Source organism: Alosa pseudoharengus, unplaced genomic scaffold (assembly GCF_046254945.1).
Source record: "Alosa pseudoharengus isolate Yale_2024_CS ecotype anadromous, Long Island Sound unplaced genomic scaffold, YU_APseudo_1.1 YU_APseudo_1.1_scf_19, whole genome shotgun sequence".
Classification (NCBI taxonomy): domain Eukaryota; kingdom Metazoa; phylum Chordata; class Actinopteri; order Clupeiformes; family Clupeidae; genus Alosa; species Alosa pseudoharengus.
The window spans coordinates 29,938,212-29,960,677 of NW_027468657.1; the positions used below are offsets into that span (position 1 = coordinate 29,938,212).

Below are 22,466 nucleotides of genomic sequence, written 5' to 3' on the forward strand. Positions count from 1 at the left end.
TGAGTGGCACAAATGTGGAGTGTTAAAGGGGGGACACTTGAGCGCAGTTGTCAATCTGTCAGCTGTGCGCACGCCTTCCACTTCTCCAGTTCGCGTTTTGACCATCAATACTTTCCGTAGATAGGTGGTGTTTTTGTTTTGGCGCGAGATTACGGGAGTTCAGTAGTAGCAGTAGTAGCAGCCGCCTACTATCTGTCTATGAGTTCAACGATCAGTTACAGTTATTGTTTCCTTCAAGATCTGCCATAACACTGTAAATATGGATGATGATGTAGTAGAACAAGGACGATTGACAGAAAATACGTCTAATCAGGCTACTGTCAACGACGATGTTTCGGCGAACACCACAGATAAATGTTCCAGTTCGGCGCCGCAAGCGAAGAGACTGAAGCTTTTCAACAAAGTCATGGAAAAAAGCTTACAACGACTTGTAGCTGACGCTAGGTAAGCAGCAGAGTATTTAGTGAAATTGTTTACCTATGTGTGGCCTGTAAATAAACGTGTATGCTGCATACCTAACGTTAACTGGAGCTGACATGGGCGAACCTTGCATTCAAACGGCACACCACACTTCTGATAGATGCGCATATTTTGATTTCCTTTGTCTTTGAAGTTTCCACAGATTTGCGCACTCATTCCACCCATTCTACAAGCAGAATCCCCAGGTGACTAAAACGATTCATCAAGAGTTTGTCGCTAGTCTCCAGAAGAACATACAGGTTTGTGCGCCTTGCCTACTCGTTGTCAGTGCACTATTACTCAACTAATTCAGATATCTGTTCTTGCTGCAACTGTAGAGGTTAAATTTGACTTAAGTTTACGTAACAACTATACTACAGTTACTTTGTGCATATAAACACAACTGATTTCAAAGCAATTTGTTGTTGTAGACCTGATGCTCAGGTTTAATGTTATGGTATCACAAATACATGACTCCTGTTCATTTAGGCAGTCTTCCTGTGCTGTGTGTGTGTGTGTGTGTGTGTGTGTGTGTGTGTGTGTGTGAATAGGATGACATCAACAGAGTGATTGAGGAAGGTGAGCTGCAGTGTAAATTGGACGAGTTGGACACACTGTGTGACTTGGCGAAAGAGAAGACTCAAACTGCCTGGTGAGTCTAGTTGCTTTTAAACTAGCAAACACTAGGGATGTATACAGTTCATAATGTACTAAAAAGTTGTAACAAGTGTAATATTTGATTAATGTAATAAGATTATGAGCACCATATGATGTACAACCTTTTATGTATGATTATGATTAAATTATTGTTTTTAGATACAAATGCTGTCCGATGTTTACATACACTTAGACTAAAGTTTGTAGATGAGCACTGTGACAAAGATCTGAAATATTTTCTTGTCAGATTACACTAAAATACAACTATGTGATCATAATGATCAATATGTCTGGAGTAAGAGGGGTAAGGCATGTAACCCAAAGAAAACCATCCCTATCATAAATCATGGAGGTGGCAGCACCATGTTATTGAGTTGCAAATGGAGACTTGGGTACTTCATAATATTGTTGACATTTTGAAGAAGGCTACCCTAAGCGTTTGGTTTAAGTTACACAATTTTAAGGCAGTGCCACTTAATATTAAGAACGTGTATGTAAATGTTTGACCCTATGAGGATGTGATTAAATAAGTTTATTTTTTTTTTAGTTTTTAGTTTTTAAGTTTTGTACCACCAAAATAAAGTGGGTGGGATAACTAAACTAACAGAAGGGATGTAGTGTAATTTCTGTCACAGTCTGAAAATGTTAAGGTAGAATGTTTAGAAAGTTTGTTGTACTTCTCGCATTTCTCAGAATGGGTTATAAACAAGTGTGTTGTGCACAAGGGTGTTATGCATGGTGTTATTAGCCAGTAAGTAAAGGTGGGTTTAGGGAGCCACATTGTTGTGACTGCATATCATATGTTGATATTATATTATGGGGTTGATTATGCTGTACTGATAGTATTACATCATTATTGCATTCACATGTGCTGTTATAGTCATATGAACTGATAGCAGCCCTTTGTTGATTCTTTTCTATCTCTTTGGGTTAACTGTTGTTCCAGTTGGCTGAGTCTGTTTGGGCTCTGTGTTTCAGGCGTCCCAGTGGTGTGCCAGAACAGGACATCAGTAGCTTCCTGACTCCTTATTATAAAAAGCAGGAACTCTACATGAAGAGAGAGCTGGAGAAGCTGCGTAAAGAGAACGCCGTGCTGGCTGGGAAGGTGCGAGAGGGCCGGAGCGCCATTGCAAACACAGAGCAGCGCATTGCAGCTGCAGTGGATGACTGGAAGGTGAGCACTGAAATGGAAGCTTGCAACCTCCAACTGGATGGTCAAAATAATGACATCATATTGTTATCATATTACATCTGACGACAGTTATCCTTCCCTTATCTCCTTTCAGGCTTCTGTTGAAGATCTGGGGACCTGTATTTCTTCTCTTTGCCCAGAGGAGACCTTTGAGGGACTCTAAATCTTAAATATTTTTCTAAAAAGAAGCAGGAAAACCTTTTGTTATGTTGTATATTGTGTGCTTTTGTATTTATGTTTAATAAACTTAAGATTTGACCCTTATGCAATAACTTGAGTTAAATATTTGTTTTGTTCTCTAAAAATTGCGTCCCAATTTTGAATTGCTGTCTGAGCTACAAAAACTCGATCTAAAGCCACTGATCAAAACGTGTTTTGTCATTGCTTGACTCCGTGGCTCATAATCCGTCTATGAGAATAAGATGTATTGAACTAATCAAGATGTCTCCTCTATATCTCCTTGTTAACTATTTTGTTTGACTTTGGACATCCCTGATTGACTCCTACTTTAGGGTTTTTAGAAATGTAATTACTTTTTCTGATCAGAAAATTGTATGTTCAGATCATGTAATATATAATTGTATTTTACTCTATTACATTATTGAACCTGTGTTACAGTGAAATAGGTTATTATGAAGTTCAAATAAGAGCATTGTGCACATGTTTATGGGGGGAAATCATACATTTGTCAAAGCATGAGGTCAACATGATTATGTATTCGTTGTATTACGGTAAAGTTGGAATCGTCGAGGAGGTATCTTTGGTAGACCGTAGATTGTAGCTCAAGAGAACGCAGTCTGTGGGACATATTCTGGAAGCGTTGGTTGTAATTACTTGTTATGTCAGGTTAAATGGTATTATTATTTCAGCTATGACCGAAATATATTCCACATTATTTGGCCAAAGCGAAACTCAAGTACCTCCGGGCTCCTCGGCAATAGGTTTTGGTCCAGGGAAACCTCCGCCGCCGCTTCCGCAAAACCAAGTGTCAATGCCGGCTCAGATACCACCACAGCACGGGGATGAAGGGCCTGCTCTGCGGAAACCTGGTGTCATGAATGAACCCTTTTATTTGCTTCGGGAACTGCCAGGTATAGACTTACTACTTCAGCTAGAAGTAATCTTTTCCCTTATCCTGTCGGTATTTTAAAAGTAAACGTTGTTCTATCGTGAGTAAACTTGAGCACGATGAAGTAGTAGAAGGGATTGTTAGCTTTTGTGAGAACATTTAGCTACTATTAGCAGCTATTGTGATGTGAAATGCTAACCGTGGGAAGTATCCAGTGCAGACCGCTACTATGTAATCAAAACATACAATGAATTGTGACATATTTGCTTGTGTTTTATTTTTAGTTGGCAACGATCTGACGGGAAACACAAACCTTATAACACATTATAACTTGGAGCATGCATATAATAAATTCTGTGGAAAGAAAGTCAAAGAAAAACTCAGCAACTTTTTACCGGAGCTGCCAGGTACGTGTTATCCCCATACAGTCTATAGTCATCCCTAAGAACAAAGCTTGTCAAATTTGTGTGACCGATTACATGGAAATTTTTTGCATACCCATGTACATTTCTTCCTGTGTGTGTGAGAAAACACATCTGTCACAGAATGCAATGCGCAGTTCAGGCATATTAGGTCATACTTGTGATATCTTGCAGGTATGATAGATGTCCCTGGCGTGCAGGATGGAAGTTCACTAAGGTCTCTAATAGAGAAGCCACCAGTGTGTGGTAACTCCTTTAGTCCGCTGACTGGAAATCTACTAACTGGCTTCCGACTTCACACTGGCCCGGTAAAAACATACACACACACATGCTTTCCTACCTTCAGGCAGGAACATTGCACAACCCTTTTTTTATTTGTTTTTTTTTTTGCTCACTGTTTGTGCTTGTGTTGGTGTGTTGTCCAGCTTCCTGAACAGTACAGACTGATGCATATTCAACCTCCAAAGAAAAAGAGCAAGCACAAGCACAGACACCATCGGCCACAGGACCCTATACCACCAGGTTATTATTCCTTCAAGTTTACCACAGACAACATGCTTATCCATTTCGCAGTAGCAATTGATGACTGGTCGTTTATGTTAAGCTGACAGTGTAGGTTTAGATGGTTTTATTTCTTGAGACCATTAAGATGAAATTTGTATTGCTTACAAAAAAAGTCTGTACAACACAAACCTCATTCATAAGATAATAATGAAACTTAGGCCATTTTGTCTTCAAAGGGTTTTCATCAGCCCTAGCAAAAAATGTAATGCAAAATATAATGCAAGACAAGAAATGTGACTGATTTTACAACTGTGCTTTCATTTTAATACAAATATTGTTTAGTAGTTGTATTGACTCACCAGTTGCAGTACTGTCAGGCAACCACTAGAGATCAGTGGTCTCAAACTTGTGCGAAGTAGAGAGGCCTATTTAACATTTTGTTGGCTTTCTATAGAAACACCCTCAGATTCTGATCCGAAGAAGAAGAAGAAAAAGAGGGATGATGATCCTGACCGTAAGAAGAAAAAGAAGGACAAGAAAAAGAAGAAGGTGAGCTAATGCCAGATATGAACTATTCTTTCTTAAATCAAGGTTTGTGCAGATTTCAACAAGTTATATGTAAGACTTTTTAGGACCTTTTTAAGACAATTATGGATGACATTTTAGACCGATTCAGGCCAATCATAGTTAATCAAATCATAGTTTCCGAATTACTAACAAAGTAAACATATTTGCAAACAAACTGAATTTTATACAGGCTACAAAGTTTGCATCAGTTGTCAGTTCAGGGTTCCCATGGTCATGGAAGACTGAGAAAGTCATGGGATTGTGAAATCCCATTTCCCAGGCGTGGAGAAATCATGGAATTCAGTAAATCCATTAAAAGTTTTGGAAAAGTCATGACATTGCATTATGTTATACTAGGGACGTAGGAAGGAGATAGCGTACATCATGTCACAGAATTTGATCGCTTCTTTCATAGGTAGGGGAGAGAACACATGTTATCCAATCTCGTTGTTTAAGTCATGTTTCATAATTTCTTCATAAAAGAAAACCCTGCTGAAAAAAAGAGCTAGAAACCAGCTGGTAGCTGGTCTTTGCTGGTTTTCTTCCAGCTCATGCTGGTCTTTGCTGGTGTAGCTGGTTGGGCCACCAGGTGGACATGCTGGCTTGACCATCTGAGAAAGCTGGTAATGCTGGTGTGACAAGCCCGTCATGTGGGATACAGCTGGTTTAAGGTGCTCATACTTGTGACCAGCTTGCCAAGCTTGACATTGTTGGTGTAAGATGGTCATGTTGGTTTGCTAGAATGACCAACATAAGCTGCCAGTTAAACCAGCAATGTAAGATCAGCAACAGCAGATAAAATGACTATCTTGAGCAAAATCAGCAGAATTACGATTGTAAGCTGGGTAAGCCAGCTGAGGGTATGTTTTCAACAGACTTTTGCTGGGCTGGTCTAGTTAGTCAACCATCATATGGTGGTCAAACAAGCTGGTTAACAAGCTGGTCAACCAGCAAACCACCTTAAGTTAGCCAGGCTGTTTTTTAGCAGGGAAGTCAATGGAAATTCCATTGAAGGTTATTGAAGAATCATGGAAAGGTTTTGAAATTGTCAGTGAAAACCGGTGGGAGCCCTGCATGTTGATCTCATATGTAGTTGCTTACATTGTTATATATCTGTATTGTTGAGAAAAGCAACTATAATACACAACCTATGCCACTAAAGTGTTTAATTTACTACTAGAGGTAGCGATAAAAGTATTTAATATCTAGTACATAATATTATTGTTATTGTTTTTACATATTATAGAATTTTAGGCTTTATAAGACCCTGCTGAAATCCTGTTAAGTTCTTTAGGTTGTTGTGAGCCTAATCTTGCTGATTTTTCACCTCAGAACCGCCATAGCCCTGATCACCCTGGCCTCACCAGCTGCCAGCCAGGCAGCAACAGCCTGAGATAGGCAGAAACCAGAGGGAGACGACTAGTGTGTGTGTGTGTTTGCGAGGATGCGTGTGTATTATATGAGACTGTTTTGTGACATGGATGAAGAGAATCATTATAGATCATTGTACAGATCACTGTATTTACAGTCAACTCGATTTAATAAACTTTTGATAAAAAATGTTTGGATGATGTATTTATATATCCTCTAATTCAGGTAGGCTTTGTACAATATGTGCAGTGTAATGAATTGATATTTGGGTAGGGTAAGCGCTAGCCTGACGTAGCCAACTCAAAATTCTATTCAGAATTTGAGTCTGGAATTGGAGCATTGGGACAGAGACGGTTGATAAAGCAAGCTATAGAATAACTATAGAATCTTTGATTGGGATGTTATTATAGGGCGTTTTTCAACTGATACAGGAGAGAAAAATGCCTCTGCACACAATTGGATAGACCTAACCAACCGTGAATCCTAGTGGCCAACACATCCTTTTGAGAGCAAAGATTAACCGGAGACAAATTTCTTGTTTGTTTACGCAAACTTGACCAATAAAGCTGATTGTGGTTCTGATTCTCAACAAATGCTGTTTTCTGTTAGTCTTTAAAGGTTATTGGGCTGTCAGTAGGCTAGGCTATCTTGTACAACCATAGACTATATATAGAACTTCTAGTTCTATATACATATAAAGTTCTATATATAGTCTATGTGTACAACAGCCACAATATCAACCGAAGCGTGCTCAGGTTACCTGAAGGCACCGTTACTCATCTGTACGTTGTTGTATAAAGCCCTCCCGGACCATTGGATTGGTCCGCACTATTCTTAAGTTTTCATAGAAGCTCGTCAATGGAACAACAATGGGGCAGTTGTGGTCTACTGGTTAGGGCTTCGGGCTTGTAACCGGAAGATTGCTGGTTCGATCCCCGACCAGTAGAAATGGCTCAAGTGCCCTTGAGCAACGCACCTAACCCCTCACTGCTCCCTGAGCGCCGCTGTAGCAAGGCAGCTCACTGCTCTGGGTTAGTGTGTGCTTCACCTCACTGTGTGCTCTGTGTGTTCACTAATTCATGGTATAAATGCAGAGACCAAATTCCTTGTACACGCAAGTATACTTGGCCAGAAACCTGATTTACATTTGCATTTACAAGCCCAGACCGAACTTCCCGACCTCAACTTTTGTGGGCGGGGCCTAGTTGGGCTTGGCTTTTCAGGCAGTGCTTGACATCTACATACATGCTTGTTATGTGTGTCTGAAAATATGTGGTTATATTGGGTAATAGTATGTTATTAATAATGACAAGATTTAGCAGCACCTGAACAATTAGGGGGGAAAAGGGCTAAAATACAATTTGTTGCAATTTTATGTTTCATGTTAAAACTACATCACACTGGCAAAAAATGGACAGCATTAGTACTGCTGGCAAAAAATTGGACCGCATTAGTACATTCTGTAATATTTTATAATTGTGATGTCAAACAGTGCAGATATAATAACAGAATTGGCCTGTGTAATGATATTATGTACCTATGAAATGCAAATTTTCATTTATCATAAGTTTAGAAATACAGCTGAAGTAGTTGAACTTATTTAGCAGTGAAAATACTACAGATTTGCATCAAACTTCATAAAAGCCTACCAATAAAATGACTGATACAATTTGAACATCATATTAATCAGTTGTAAAATTTAACCACTAAAAGTTTCCATGTTTTTGTCAAAATAAATATTTAACTGTATGCAAAAATCTACATCTGTTGCAGATGTCCACTTCAACACTCCTAGAGCATCGAAAGTATGCACAGCTAAGAATAGTCAATGGCTCATTGCCACTAAACTTTAAAAATATATAAATATATATATTTCAAGGACAGTAATTAAACAAAAAAAAACATTACTCTGTGAATCTACCCTTTTATACCAATGTTTACTTTGAACATCAACTTAAAGCAGACACTGACACACTCAAAATAGATACATTTCCAGCTATTTTATTGATAAAGAATGTGACGCTTTTGATGTTGCACAAGAGAGCACATGAGACAATTTCTTTTGCATTGCATGTGCAAAGAAATAATTGCATAGTACTTAGCCCTGAGAATGATACCTGAACATAGCTGCTCAGTGGACTTTGGTTTATCCAGGTGTGAACAGGGGACAGTACTTTTTTACATTCATGGCTCGATTTACAAAAGGCAAATGTGTTGTGGCACTTGTGGATAATAAATGACCTAATGTGACTGCATGGTGAGCTACTCTCACCAAAGTGGAAGCAAGCACAAGCATTTACAACATACTTTATCCTAGAGTAAATCTCGCCCATCTAGATTTGCATACAAATATAAGTCATTGGTTCCACACAAGGCAAGAATAAAGCTTACAAGCAAAGTGCTGGAAAACCATCCTTTTGTTTCCATGACAAAGCTTTTTTGACCATCAGATCCATTTTAAGAATTTCTTTTTTTCCAATAAAATTCCAGATATACTAACTTTTAAAAAAAATACACACTTCAAAACCTTAAAGCACAAACCTTAAAACATGAGCAAACTAAGTACCTCGGTATTCATGTATACACTTACAATTAAAATATAAACAAATTCATTCCCTTACACAAAAATACAGCCGTTGTAAATACAAAATAACATTCTATTCATGATACATTAACTCACTATTGTAAATTTCAAGCCCTTTGAATTCAAGGACAAATGTTTTGAGGTGATATTTCACAAGTGTACTTTTTTGGACTTTTTCCTTACAAATAATGCTATAATACAAAACACTTTGGTTGAAGCTGATGTAGGTCAAACTAAAGGCTGAGCACCCTGCCAACTCTCCCCCCCCCCCCCATCCTCATGTCATAATATGGCACTCTGAAATCAGCTGGACACTTACACTAGAATTCACACTCCCATTGAGTCTGAGATGGATGACGAGACATGAACACAGGCTAAGGCATGCACATTAAAAACACATGGAAAAGGAAGAGGTAGACATTTCAGAGACAACTGTCCTGGGTATCTGTGCGTGCAGCAGGCCGTGGTCCTAACTTCTACAGTCTTAACTCAAGCTGTGCAGGACAGCTGATTTGTCTTTGGATTCGAGTCACTAAAATAACATTAAGCCCCAACTTCACATATATGCCAAGTCTGTGAAAACTATGACATCTATCTGAACAATTCATCTTCTGACACCTGAATATCAGCAAAGCACTGCAATGAAAAAGTGTAGATTTGTGCATAGTTTACATGTGTGTGGGTTTGAGTGTGTATGTGTGAAAAGTTTAAACAGCTTATTCATTACTCCAGTTCATCATTCCAGTTGTTCATTCATTCAGTTGGAGGTTAAAAGCTTAAGCCTCCAGCGGTAGGTGTCCATTGGTGTGGGGTTTGTGCCCATTGGTCTCGGTGTGGTTGAGTGGCTGCTGCTCAGCTGCCTGCTCTCTCGCTTCCTTCTCCTGGATGAGGTGCCTGCGATGGTAGAACAGGTAGGCGGGCAGCAGGAATCCGGCCAATGAGAAGATCAGCAGACCCACGTTGATCTGAGTGGTGAAGACAAGCGTGAGGTTAGCCACTGTGCTCCTTCACCTCCTGTGGTCAGAACTACTGCACTTGCAGAACACACTGCTGATACGTTCTACAGTATATATACACTCAACATTCTAACAACGTCTTCTTAGAACAGACAAATGATTTGGGGATTTATAATACGCAACTAAACAAATAATATAAAATCAATGTGTCGACAAGCCACAAAATGTCCGAAGAGATTGTCTTGCTAATTACTCTCCATGTACACAGCACTCTGAGGGAAGGGGATGGACTCCTGCGGTGGTTAAGTCTGGCAGAAGAACTGCTTACAGCAGCAAGTCTGATCACTTACGCTCTACAAAGTCACAGATTAAATCTCACAAGTGAGAAGAGTCCTGATATGACCGCTTTGCTTTACAAAGAATCTTCCTAATGTTACTGTAGATGGAGAGAGCTTGGCCGGGGCATCTTTGTTATGTGTCAAGTTGAGCATGTTGATGCTAGTAAACATGAACTTACCCAATAGGCATCTCCCTTCAGAGGCCCCAACATGGCAATGAACAGGGGCTGCTGCAGGAGGGCAAACACTGCACTGATCATGGACTGAAGGCCAGTCAGAGTGCCAAAGTGATTGGATGGATACCTGTACAAACGCAAATATCACAGTGAGATAGTCTTTCATAAAAGCAAAGTACTGATTGACTACTGCATTTGTCTGTGTGGTATGCGTTTACTTGTGATGCGTTATGTGGCATAGATATGTTTTTCATAGTGACCTGTTTGGACTGTTTCGCATCACATTTAAAACAACAACTAAAGGATGACTAAAAGGCCACATCCTGAATGCTCCCCAGTCTATCTTTAGTGGCATTGTTCTCGCCTCTAGGGAAGGGCAGGACTGGGAGCGTGTGTGGAGCACTTACACTGCCGCGTACAGGCCCCCACAGCAGGAATGGATGAATCCCCTCACCATCGTGTGAAGAATGAACGTCAGAACCTACAGAGAGCCAGAGGAACAGGGTCAGAGGACATCAAACACAGACATGTCAGTCTGTAAATGAACTTCAGACAAGCGCAAACATACACGCGTCTATTACCTGCAAGGGGAGGTTGTCGATGAGGCACAGAATTCCAAACAGCAGCAGCAGTAGGTTAGTGAGAGTGAAAGCCCTCATGGCGTTGGTCACTTTCTGGATCTTTCTGTCTCGCCTGGAGCCTGATGACACTCTGGTAATCAATCAAGGAAAGAGCAAGACAAGTAAGTCACTTTTCAGTCATATAGAATTCTCCATGTCAAGCCAGTTCCTTCTCTCTTTCTCTCTCTCTCACCCGTTATCTCCTCCGCTTTTCTCATCCTCACACTCCTTCATCTTCCAGTCCATGATGTAGCCAATCAGGGGGCAGGTCAACAGGCACAACAGCTGCAGAGTGCCAAAGATGGTGGCGTAGAAGTCCACTGTGGAGAGGATTCAAACATGTACATAAAAAATGCACTTCATTCACTACAAACTATATATGCATGTATATAAAAAATGCACTTCATTCACTACAAACTATATATGCATGTACATAAAAAATGCACTTCATTCACTACAAACTATATATGCATGACACACTATAACACACAACACACTAAAAACAAGATTCATCTCTTACCCTTCCCCTCCATTTCCTTCACCAACATGTCAGAAGCTAGAGGGAGATAAAGAAACAAAACAGACCATGTTAAACAAATGAATGGGTGGGTGATGAGTGCACCTGATGAGTGTTCGGGGTGTGTGTGTGTGTTGGTTCTGAGTGTGTGTGTGTTGGTTCTGAGTGTGTGTTGGTCCTGAGTGTGTGTGATGAGTGTTCTGAGTGTGTGTGATGTTGGTTCTGAGTGTGTGTGATAAGTGTTCTGAGTGTGTGTGATAAGCGTTCTGAGTGTGTGTGATAAGTGTTCTGTGTGTGTGTGATGAGTGTTCTGAATGTGTGTGATGAGTGTTCTGAGTGTGTGTGTGTTGGTTCTGAGTGTGTGTGATAAGTGTTCTGAGTGTGTGTGATGAGTGTTCTGAATGTGTGTGATGAGTGTTCTGAGTGTGTGTGATGTTGGTTCTGAGTGTGTGTGATGTTGGTTCTGAGTGTGTGTGATAAGTGTTCTGAGTGTGTGTGATAAGCGTTCTGAGTGTGTGTGATAAGTGTTCTGAGTGTGTGTGATGAGTGTTCTGAATGTGTGTGATGAGTGTTCTGAGTGTGTGTGATGTTGGTTCTGAGTGTGTGTGATGTTGGTTCAGAGTGTGTGTGATAAGTGTTCTGAGTGTGTGTGATGTTGGTTCTGAGTGTGTGTGATGAGTGTTCGGAGTGTGTGTGATGAGTGTTCTGAGTGTGTGTGATGTTGGTTCGGAGTGTGTGTGATGTTGGTTCTGAGTGTGTGTGATGTTGGTTCTGAGTGTGTGTGATGTTGGTTCTGAGTGTGTGTGATAAGTGTTCTGAGTGTGTGTGATGTTGGTTCTGAGTGTGTGTGATGAGTGTTCTGAGTGTGTGTGATGTTGGTTCTGAGTGTGTGTGATGTAGGTTCGGAGTGTGTGTGATGTTGGTTCTGAGTGTGTGTGATGTTGGTTCTGAGTGTGTGTGATGTTGGTTCTGAGTGTGTGTGATAAGTGTTCTGAGTGTGTGTGATGTTGGTTCTGAGTGTGTGTGATGAGTGTTCTGAGTGTGTGTGATGTTGGTTCGGAGTGTGTGTGATGTTGGTTCGGAGTGTGTGTGATGTTGGTTCTGAGTGTGTGTGATGTTGGTTCTGAGTGTGTGTGATGTTGGTTCTGAGTGTGTGTGATAAGTGTTCTGAGTGTGTGTGATGTTGGTTCTGTGTGTGTGATGAGTGTTCTGAGTGTGTGTGATGTTGGTTCGGAGTGTGTGTGATGTTGGTTCTGAGTGTGTGTGATGTTGGTTCTGAGTGTATGCACTCACGATGTGGGTCTCCGTGCGTCACTAGCCACTCCAGCATCTTGTTCATGGCCCCCATGAAGAAGATGATGCGCAGCTGGGACATCCCCATGGTAATCAGACTCCAGGCAAAGATGGGGGTGAAGACGGAGCGAAGGAACGGCACAGAATCTGACAGGAAACAACGTTTTACTGGGGATGCGTATTACAGCACAACAGTCAAACCAGGATGACCTCGCACACCAAACACTGACCATTTGATTAAGTAGACCTGTTTACGAAAGAAATGGTGAAAAGTGCGACCAAGTGAAAAGTGAAAAATGTGCTCAGCATTTTACAGTCTCTGTGTATTTGTTTTCTGGGTCTGGGTCCATGACTCACTTGGAGGGGTGATGGCGGAGGGTTTCTCTGCAGAATGGTTCTGTTCTGGCTTGTGGTCCAGTGAGCGCTCATTCTCCTTCACTGCTTTCCTGGGAGACAAAAGAAAAGAGAATAAAACCATCTGCCTTTAATCCCATTCAACCCAAGGCATCGGGTCCACAGCCTTCGGAGCTGTTCAGGACATGGCGGTCCTACTCACTTGTACTCCAGTTCTTCCGGGGTAGGGAAACCCTCGGCAGGCCAGTTCAGGAAGCAGTTCACGAAGGCCATGCCAGCGACACCTGACCACACCCACATGATCACGCGGAATGATACTTCAGCTTTATAAATCATCTGCATGAGAGAGAGAGAGATCAGTCATTTCTATCATCATCACAGAGCCTCTGACTGAGAGACGGACTCGTGAGCAGGTGGTTACCATGACTGCAGGGAAGGTCACAGCAGAGGAGGCGTAGGAGCCAATCATCAGGGACATGACGGTGGAGCTGAGACTGCCAAACATGTTGGGCAACTGAAAGATGAAAATAACAGGTGATGAGTAATAACAAACTTTGAAAATGTGATTAAAATGACTAACTTAAATGACGGTTCATGAATCATGATAAAGCAATGGAAATGATTGTGTTAAGCCAGAGACTTTCTAATGAGGAGACACAGCACTCAAAGAAACTCCAATATAAATGTATGGGGTTAGTTCATAACGCAAACATGGCAGTCGTGTACACATATTCCGCCCCTTTCGCCGCCAAAAGTTGACATGTGAATACATCATGCCAATTATGTGGTATGTTGTGAATACATCGTGCCAATCATGTGTTGTGGTCTCGCAGCTGGAGCGAGGTTGATGTCATGAAGCCTTGCACACACGCAGTTCTGCCGAAATAGATGTCCGATAAGTGTTCAAAATGCGTTGCAATATGGCCGAGTGGAGGGACTTGCCTAAAAGGACTTTGGTTAAGCTTAGTGACATGACAATACAGTTCTCCCATGTACTCCCATAAACCAGATCCTGCTCACTATGTTTCTCCCTTAGGCACTGATAGGGTTCCACTAAACTGACAGATCTTGAGGTTGAGATCTTGAGATATTGATAATTTTTCACAGAAATAGCAACAGCTTGCTAAGGTCATACAGGGTCACGTCAAAGTGACATGAACAAGACAACAGCATGTAGGTCAAACTAGCATGTCAGTGCGGGATCCTTTTTTCCTAACATATTTCCCTCCTCTTGTGCAGTGCAGATGGGTGTGAGACAGAGAGCGATATCCTGCTTTGGCAGCAAAGGTTACAAAAACAAAGGAGACACATTCAGTGATTCTGAGAACAGGAAGCTTTTCACGTCTTCCTGTCTCTCACTCTCTGGACAAACACACACACATGGCAAATCACCGCCATGGCTGCAGGCGAGTCCAGGAATGTGTCTGTGCACACAGATATGGACCCGGCACACATGTTTACAGTACTGGATGGAAATATGGCTTAATATGACCCAGAAATGCAAAGAGCCTTCCACCTTAGCTCGACCTCCTCCTGGACCTCAGCATGTTCACAGAACGAGAGAGAGAAATCGCTCTTCTAACTTCTTTCACTCGAGCCATATTCTAACAGAAAACTGATCCACTCCAACGGAAAGATTTGAAATGAAGTGGCACTGCAATAGATTCGTGGGATTTCCTTTGTAGGATTTGGAGAAGATGGCTCTAAGAGTCAGTAACACATGTTCAAGCCCAGGATGTCATTTTCTTTCCCTCAACTCTAAATCTTGCTCAGACTGGACCAATTTCAGGCAGTAGCCCAAGTGACAGTATAATTAAAGGCCTGTCTACAAACCCAGAATAACCAGGGTCTATTTGTGTGTGTACAAACTTCTAGTAAAGTTTGGAATATATTATACTGACTAGTGGCTTTACACAGATGTGTGTAGCAGTGGAGATGGGTGTGCATTTATGTTGTTATATTCAACATATGTGGCAATATATGCGTGCTGAGGGGAAATGTGTTTGTCTATATGTGAGAATGTGTGACCATGCTTTGGTAATAAACAATGACCTCAAAGTTCACAACAACAGCATTGTGACATGTTGCTCACACTTGCTTGATTTATGGGGCGATTTTGGCAGGGGCTCAAAGAGAAAGAGTGAGAGAAAGAGAAGGAGAGGGAGAGAAAGAGAAGGAGAGGGAGAGAAAGAGAAGGAGAGTGAGAGAAAGAGTGAGAAAAAGAGAAATGGACAGGACAGAGACAGACAAGGTGTGTGGGGGAGGGGGGGTATGTTTATTCTAGTGTTTGTCACGCTAGGCAATGTGACATTGGGTCACTGGCAATGGGCATGTGATAATGCGGGGTGTGTGTGTGTGTTTGTGTGAGTGTGATTGGGTACGCTGTTGGTAAATATAGCCTGGTATTTTCTCCTTAAGACACTGAGTGAAACAGCAGGACAGGCTGTTCACCCTCACCTGCACCTTTTTGGATCTTTCTCACCACATGTGCTCACAGACACGCTCAGACAAGCACGTGTTTCACACATGTACTGCGCAATCTTACGTTTGCTTATCAATTTTCTCCCCTCACAGCCAAATCATGAGAGTAGAAATGTGGTGTGTGTGTGTGTGTTGCAGTCATGCTCTCGTGTAGGGAAAACATCAAGAAGGGTGGGTGTGGATTGGGGAAGGCGTGTGGGCAACGTGCATTTCTGATTGGCTGCCAGAGAAGGGGACAGAACAAGCCATGTGCTGATCCATTCTCACGCACCAACACTAAGCCCACCACCTCTCCCGCCTGCAGCCACACACACACACACACACACCCCCGGGTGCGTGCAACCCCCGTTCACACCTGTCAGGGAAAAATAGACACACATCACCCCCTCAGGCCTCCACTCACGCCACTGGCCTTGTGGCTCACGCTGCTTACCGTCAGAGAGGTGAATGTCAGGCAGATTCCTCCGAAGCCATTGAGGGACAGAGCCAGGAAGATGAGTGCCGAGAGATCTGGAGAGAGAAGGGGACGGAAGGGCACGGTTACCGGGGCAACACACTTTAATTTGCATATTCGTTTTCTTTGCAGCCATTTTCACATGACATGTTTGGAATGACTTATTCATTTGGAAGGGCAGATGGAGTGGAGTTACACAACTGACAAGATTTAAATGGAAATTAGCCAGCTAACAGTAGGAAACAGGCTAATTGCGTGGGTATTACCGCCCAAAAAAGCATGGGAGCCCAGGCTTACAAAACACAGGAGAAAAGGGTAAAATGGGGTAAGCAAGGCTGGAGTTGTTGAGACAAAGGGTCGAGGGTTTAATGGCTTAGGTTCTGGGTATAATTCCATATGGCATTTATGTAAGAAGCCGTCAAAAACGCCATCAGAATGCCACACCTGACAAGAATGTTATAAACCAAACTCCGGTTCTTTTACTGTGATATAAGTAACCAACCTGAGCAACTTGCACTCGGTTTTAACTCAGGATTTGAAAGTATATTTGTGGTATATATATGTATAGAAAAAACAAATAGAACATATGGTAAGATATGTCTTTGGGAAATACAATGCATAATGACACGTGTATATATATTTACACAGAGATATTTTGTACCTTGGGGGTTATATGCTGACACAGACATCAATGCGCAGGAAAGAGCAAAACAAGCACTGGAAGAGAAGAAAGAACAAGAGAAAAACAAATATTTTATCTTGTTTGCTTATAGGATTATTAATATATTTCCCTCTGAAAAAGAAAGTCCTGAATCTACCCCATAGATTCACACCTATTGTGCCTCTGGTCTTGCGTGTGTGAACTTGAAAAAGAACTGCACAATAGGACCACACCCACTCATTGAGCTCCTGGAATGAAACTCATCCTGCTGTCTTAACATTTCATAGTATTCAAAGTAAGGGTGTGACGCGCTATACCAGGTGCAGCCACAGGTATTCCGCTTACCTGCCCATGAGTCGTATGGGTCTGGGCCCGAATTTGTCCATGAGGATGCCGAGGGGCAGGGTGGCCGCACTGAGCAGGAAGGAGCCGATGGTGAAGCCCAGGTTGAGCTTCTCATCCTGGTCCTTGCAACTCAGCCACGACCCAGAGGTGCTGTTGATCTCCACTACTGTCTGGTTAACACCTTGAGAGAGAGGGGGGTGGGGGGGGGGGGTTATCTTCCCTGTCCATGATTTGGTCATTTTAGTGCACCTGAAGTGCACCCAGAGCATAGCATGCTCAGGGTAGGGGAGGGGGGGAAGAGTGTGTGTGTGTGTGTGTGTGTGTGTGTGTGTGTGCTCAGATTGCCTGTCACTGTTGTGCCCTACCTATGCAGAGGTGGGAGTAGAAGCCCTCGCTCTTGAGCATGATGAGCAGGGAGCCCCAGCCCAGCAGCACAGCCGAGCACAGAAGGTTCTCCAGCACCGCCGTGATCGCCATCCACCAGCGGCGCCCGTACGCCTGCTCCAGAGATGGAGCCATTGACCTGTCACAGAGAGAGAGAGAGGGAGAGGAGAAAGAGAGAGAGAGACAGAGAAAGAGAGAGAGAGACGTAAGCTTTGTATTCCACAAATCAACACTGAGCACAAGGACATCCCAGGACACCAAGCAACAGAACATGTAGGGATCACTTTTCTGGCTCTGTGAGTCACTTCTATTTCTGTGAGGTAGGCTTACTGTGATGAAACATTTACACAGATTTTGAGGCATCAGGTTTATATGACATACATGTTCTATATCAAGAACAATAACGACATAGAATATCAGTGCACTCAAAGGTTACAGATAAACTACATGAATAGAATTCCAAGGTGAAAAGTACAGTTCTGTTTATTCTAAATTCACCATAAATGGAGTGACAGGCCACAGCGGCCAAATTCCAGTCTTGCCCTGTGAGCCTCTGATGACTAATACATTTCCCACAAGCCTCTGGGGCTCAATCGTAATGGGGTCTGCCATTCTGGCCAGTCAAGTGTCAGGGGCACATTGTGCATGTCTCTCTGTGTGTGTGTGTGTGTGTGTGTGTGTGGAGGAGGGGTTGTTGCAGCATGTTTGCTTGTGATTGCATACTCTGGAAAGACCGACAGCAGGTCACAATAGCCTTAAAAGATTGAGGTGACCCGCTCTTTACATAGTCAGCGTGGTCAACACGCACAAAACGTGTGAAGTCACACCCCTAACATAAACAAATAGATACGTCAGGTACTTGCAGTTTCACTTGGAACATTGAGTTACGCAAAAGCCACAGGAACAGGCTAACTCAATTAGCTAATATGGGGACATTCTGGAGAGGAGGGTGCAACAGTGATCACTTTACTACTGTTAGGGACAGGGGCCGCATGTGTTTGTGTTTGTGGGGGGGGAGATCGCACACATGTCTATGTTGATGTCAACAACTGAGGCTTTCCTTAGATGTTGTGTTCAGATTCTTGAGGATGTGCATATTCTGTGCCAATCCTTCCTTTTTCACTCACTCTCTCATTCTGGATGAGTACGCGAGAATATTCCTGTGTTTGTCTTTGTGTGTATAATGTGATTAGACATGGGTCAGGGGGTCCCTTTGTGTTCAATAGGGCAGATTACAAGGGGATTTTTTCAGTAACTGACACTACTGATTACAAATTCATTCTTTAAATGTTCTTTAACTGCAATACAGATACACACAAAGACATTTCCACATTATTAGGCCAACTGACAATACCATATTCTGAGCCATCTTTATGTGCCATGGACAATTGTGCGTTTGGTTTGCAATAGGCCTACTGGCTTACTTACTGTACCTCAATTAGAGTGGCATAACCCATAAAACGATAGGCTATTTCATATTTTGACAACGTTTGAACCGCATCAATCTTAAAATGCTGGACACTTTCCACACAGTGCAGTGCTGCCAAGGGTGAATCTGTGTTGTGGAGAAGGTGGCTGTAACATAACACTATCAAGTTACCAGTAAGTTCCACCATTCTGTACACTGCCATCAGCCATGAAAGTATTGCATCATTTACAGTTTGCGATGTATTAAGTTAGGGCGACACAAATTGTGATGTTAAGGTGGAGGGTGCATAACATTACATGTACATTAAACGCACTTTATAGTCATACATATTGTCAACATATTGAATAGCCTACGTCACCCTCGCAGAACAACTGGTGTAGTATCTACTACCGGCTTCCTGCAGTCGAAACTCAAGTGACCTTAAATAGGCACCTCCCTACATGGATCTCTTCGATAGGCAAACCACATATTCCCATCGTCACTTTTCCTAATTCCTACTACTACCATGATGTATTTATTTTCTAGCGGAGTGACGCGGTGGCGGTGGATTCATTCACACATCACATATTTCATCATGAGCGGAGCTCAAGTAGGCTAGCATCCCAACGTCATTTTTAAGTTATAGGGTTACAGTGCCATGGAGTAGGGCTGATTACCCGTCCCCACCCTCACAAAGTGCGCTAGAAAAACCATCGTAGATCTTACTAGTTTTTATTAACACAATAAACATGCAACAAGAATCCCTAAGGGCCCAATCGATAATAATACACCATGATTCCGAAAACAGACTACAAACAAATGTGTAGCGTAAATATTTGCATAAGTAGGCTAGCCAAAGAACTGGAAATTAATTAGCCTATAGTTTATGATGAAATCTGCCACGTGTTAAGTAGGCTAAACCATTGCGTAGGCTTAGGTTAACTTTTCACCGAAGCAATGTAATGACTAACACACCACTAAAAAAAATCAATATTCAGATATCATACTTACTTCATTTCTGACTTTTCTCTTAGACGTCTCCACACGTGTTCAGCTTCACTTCCTGAGTTTTACACAATCGCCCGCTCAAAAAAAGTCAATACTTTAAAGATCAAATTCTCCGATTAATTATTCATTTTCTTCCCTTTAAATAATTTAATGAATGAAAGAAACACTTCTTTCACGATAGGTGAGAGAAACTCGTCACTGCTCAGTGCTCAGCCTATCTGGTCTAGACCCGACCGGCCACTGGTGGAAAGTGAGCTCTGTGTTGACTTTTTGTAGTTCAGTTACCCCTCTGTTCTATGTTATGGCCCTCCCATGTATTCCTATCACTTAAGACAGACACACACACACACACACACACACACACACACACACACACTTAGCCTGATATGACAAAGTTTGATGGACATAAAGTTCTACAGATTTGCTATAACACCATTGATCAGCAAAGCAATTTGGACATTTGGTCTTTCCTGATGACCTTTTTGTCTATTGTGAATTTGTATCCTACACTTGCATTTGTATCCTACACTGGCATATACTGGGCACTAACCTATAGGTAGCCCACTATACTAGTGTTGGCAAGTTATTCACTTATTTTGATCCACAACTGCAATCACCATGAATTTTGTGATATTTCCATTGGGCACTGCTGACGTTGGGCCTAATTGGCCCTATGATAGCTACTTTATCCCACTGTTTAAAAGACTATCATCACAGTACCACTGGAAATCTAATCTGAGCAGATAACAAGATAGCCCTATCTCATAGATATTGCCCACACTTACAAGTAGTGTCTTCAACTGCCCTCTACTGGGAAGAAGTAAGCACTTGAGCTGGTCAGCTTTTGGCCATCAGTTCATGCAGTGCCTCTTGAGAGACAGGCCCTGTGATACACTGGCACATGTAATTTGCTTTGGGTAGCATCAGCCAAATTAATAGATAAAAAAAAAAAAAAAAACAGGGGCGTAGCACAAGATATGCATAGGCAGTCCTGATGCCTCCCTCATGCATATATTCCACATTTTTCAAGGGCCCTCTCCCCCCTTGGGGCCCTGGTGATCAGTCCCACTTTTACCTCCAGTTTGATGCCCCTGTATAGGCCATCTAGGACTATAGACTCAGTGGGTGATTTTGAAAAATGAAAACATACAGTTATACATAACAATCACAATGACAGTAAATGAATCTTTAGTACCAAATCCAGTTGTTTGGGCCTATCTATCTTACCACCTTGGGCACGGACCATGCTCAGACATTCCGCTGTAGTTGTGCACAATGGCCATGTCAATGGCCAGCACATCTACATATGAAACCAATGGCACCCAAGCAGTTTAGGACCATTATTCTCCATTGTGTGCTTCATATGGCTCACAAGATTTAATAGCAGTCATTGCAATGAGCAGATAGAGAAGCAGTCCTCCGTGTTCCGGGTTACCACCTGGTCAACTGGACGGAAACCAGAGTTGAAGGAAATAATAAAGTGAGCCATCTGACACCTTTTCCCTCGGCCTACTGATCATTTGAAGGAAAAAAAGAAGGTTATGTGTGCCATTTATGTAAAATTGTTGCTGCAAGACTGAAATGTCCTTTTAGGAATCTTTTCTCTCTGTCTGATTATGGGAGGTGTTTTTTGATGGTTTCTGAAACAATGACACTCATCCCTCCCAAAAGGTGTACTGTACATACACAAATATATCACAGGAAAGAGGCATCTGTGTGTTGATACCTCACCTGGCCTCTGGCTCAGAGAAGCAGAGTCCACTCCGTCTTTGATCTGTGTCAGATATATAGTTCAACTATGGGACACCAGCTATCTCACTTTTACTGGAGTGGTGGTGAGACATTCAGTGTGATGCCTTGTGGTGTAAAATAAGGGCTGAAAAAAAGTCAAGAAGCGTCAAGAATGTAACATCTGTTGTCTGTTAGACTAATTGAGGCCTCTCTGTAGTGCCAGCTGAGTATTCTTGACCATATGGTGCTGTTGACCCAAGGAGGAACTAAACACAATCGATGTTCTGCTCATGGTGTGCAAAGACCTAGACACCAACATGCCTCATATTTGATCTAGACAGGGGACTGGTGTAAAACAGGTGGTTTGCTCTGCCATCTCACCATCCAAGCAAAATACTAACAGAGATTGGGATTGCTAAGATTGCTGATTGCTGTGAACGCTTATTTTCATTTAGACAAAGGCATTGTGGTCCACAGCCCCAAGAAAAATACTAACAGAGAATGTAATAGCAGCTTGGGATTGCTATGATTGCTGTGAACGCTTATTTTCATTTAGACCCAGACATTGAGGTCCACAGTTGCGTTGTAGAGGTTGCAGGCGGTCTCTGTCTCACCTTCCTTGGATAGTGTGGCTAAAGCCACTAAGCAGACTATACTTTTACTCTGTATGTGATGCTAGCTCAGTGCTGGTTCAGGACATATAATCTGTACATATAATTCACACTGATATATACGTATTGATATTCCCTTGGGGATTAATAAATCTATCTATCTATCTATCTATCTATCTATCTATCTATCTATCTATCTATCTATCTACAATGGATTGTTAATACATGATTCACCAACCAATGCAATTAGTTTCAATATAAACTTTACAATAAAAATGTATTATTAGTCCGGCAGCCAAAGGCC

The 22,466-nt window shown here is 42.1% G+C and overlaps 3 protein-coding genes across 3 annotated transcripts; 2 read left to right on the forward strand and 1 right to left on the reverse strand.

The window, feature by feature from the left end:
• The first annotated feature begins 141 nt into the window (after positions 1 to 141).
• On the forward strand, positions 142 to 2,561 carry pmf1 (polyamine modulated factor 1). The gene is made up of 5 exons (XM_076292970.1): positions 142 to 444; positions 614 to 719; positions 1,011 to 1,111; positions 2,095 to 2,290; positions 2,403 to 2,561. Exons 1-5 carry the CDS (start codon positions 260 to 262, stop codon positions 2,469 to 2,471), a joined length of 657 nt encoding a protein of 218 aa, XP_076149085.1. The 5' UTR covers positions 142 to 259; the 3' UTR covers positions 2,472 to 2,561.
• Positions 2,562 to 3,055: 494 nt separating this feature from the next.
• med19a (mediator complex subunit 19a) lies at positions 3,056 to 6,845 on the forward strand. The gene is made up of 6 exons (XM_076292971.1): positions 3,056 to 3,399; positions 3,662 to 3,784; positions 3,974 to 4,107; positions 4,225 to 4,321; positions 4,758 to 4,852; positions 6,203 to 6,845. Exons 1-6 carry the CDS (start codon positions 3,180 to 3,182, stop codon positions 6,266 to 6,268), a joined length of 735 nt encoding a protein of 244 aa, XP_076149086.1. The 5' UTR covers positions 3,056 to 3,179; the 3' UTR covers positions 6,269 to 6,845.
• A 1,381-nt stretch (positions 6,846 to 8,226) lies between these two features.
• On the reverse strand, positions 8,227 to 20,065 carry slc43a1a (solute carrier family 43 member 1a). Its single transcript, XM_076292288.1, has 15 exons — positions 19,824 to 20,065; positions 17,386 to 17,543; positions 17,021 to 17,201; positions 16,676 to 16,731; positions 15,994 to 16,070; positions 13,501 to 13,593; positions 13,282 to 13,415; positions 13,083 to 13,171; positions 12,726 to 12,872; positions 11,436 to 11,471; positions 11,109 to 11,235; positions 10,877 to 11,006; positions 10,703 to 10,776; positions 10,299 to 10,422; positions 8,227 to 9,790 (listed from the first exon to the last, which is right to left on the reverse strand). Exons 1-15 carry the CDS (start codon positions 19,826 to 19,828, stop codon positions 9,602 to 9,604), a joined length of 1,620 nt encoding a protein of 539 aa, XP_076148403.1. The 5' UTR covers positions 19,829 to 20,065; the 3' UTR covers positions 8,227 to 9,601.
• Between the last annotated feature and the right edge of the window lie 2,401 nt (positions 20,066 to 22,466).

Bases quoted from the DNA above. Each gene is read 5' to 3' on its own strand.
- pmf1 (XM_076292970.1), top strand. From the start codon at position 260: ATGGATGATGATGTAGTAGAACAAGGACGATTGACAGAAAATACGTCT. The intron at 445-613 runs GTAAGCAGCAGA...TTGTCTTTGAAG, and splicing joins CGACTTGTAGCTGACGCTAG to TTTCCACAGATTTGCGCACT. The intron at 2,291-2,402 runs GTGAGCACTGAA...ATCTCCTTTCAG, and splicing joins CTGCAGTGGATGACTGGAAG to GCTTCTGTTGAAGATCTGGG.
- slc43a1a (XM_076292288.1), bottom strand. The intron at 13,172-13,281 runs GTGAGTAGGACC...TTTGTCTCCCAG, and splicing joins CCGGAAGAACTGGAGTACAA to GAAAGCAGTGAAGGAGAATG. The intron at 10,423-10,702 runs GTAAGTGCTCCA...GCGTTTGTACAG, and splicing joins GGGGGCCTGTACGCGGCAGT to GTATCCATCCAATCACTTTG.
- med19a (XM_076292971.1), top strand. From the start codon at position 3,180: ATGACCGAAATATATTCCACATTATTTGGCCAAAGCGAAACTCAAGTA. The intron at 3,785-3,973 runs GTACGTGTTATC...GATATCTTGCAG, and splicing joins CTTTTTACCGGAGCTGCCAG to GTATGATAGATGTCCCTGGC. The intron at 4,853-6,202 runs GTGAGCTAATGC...TTTTCACCTCAG, and splicing joins AGGACAAGAAAAAGAAGAAG to AACCGCCATAGCCCTGATCA.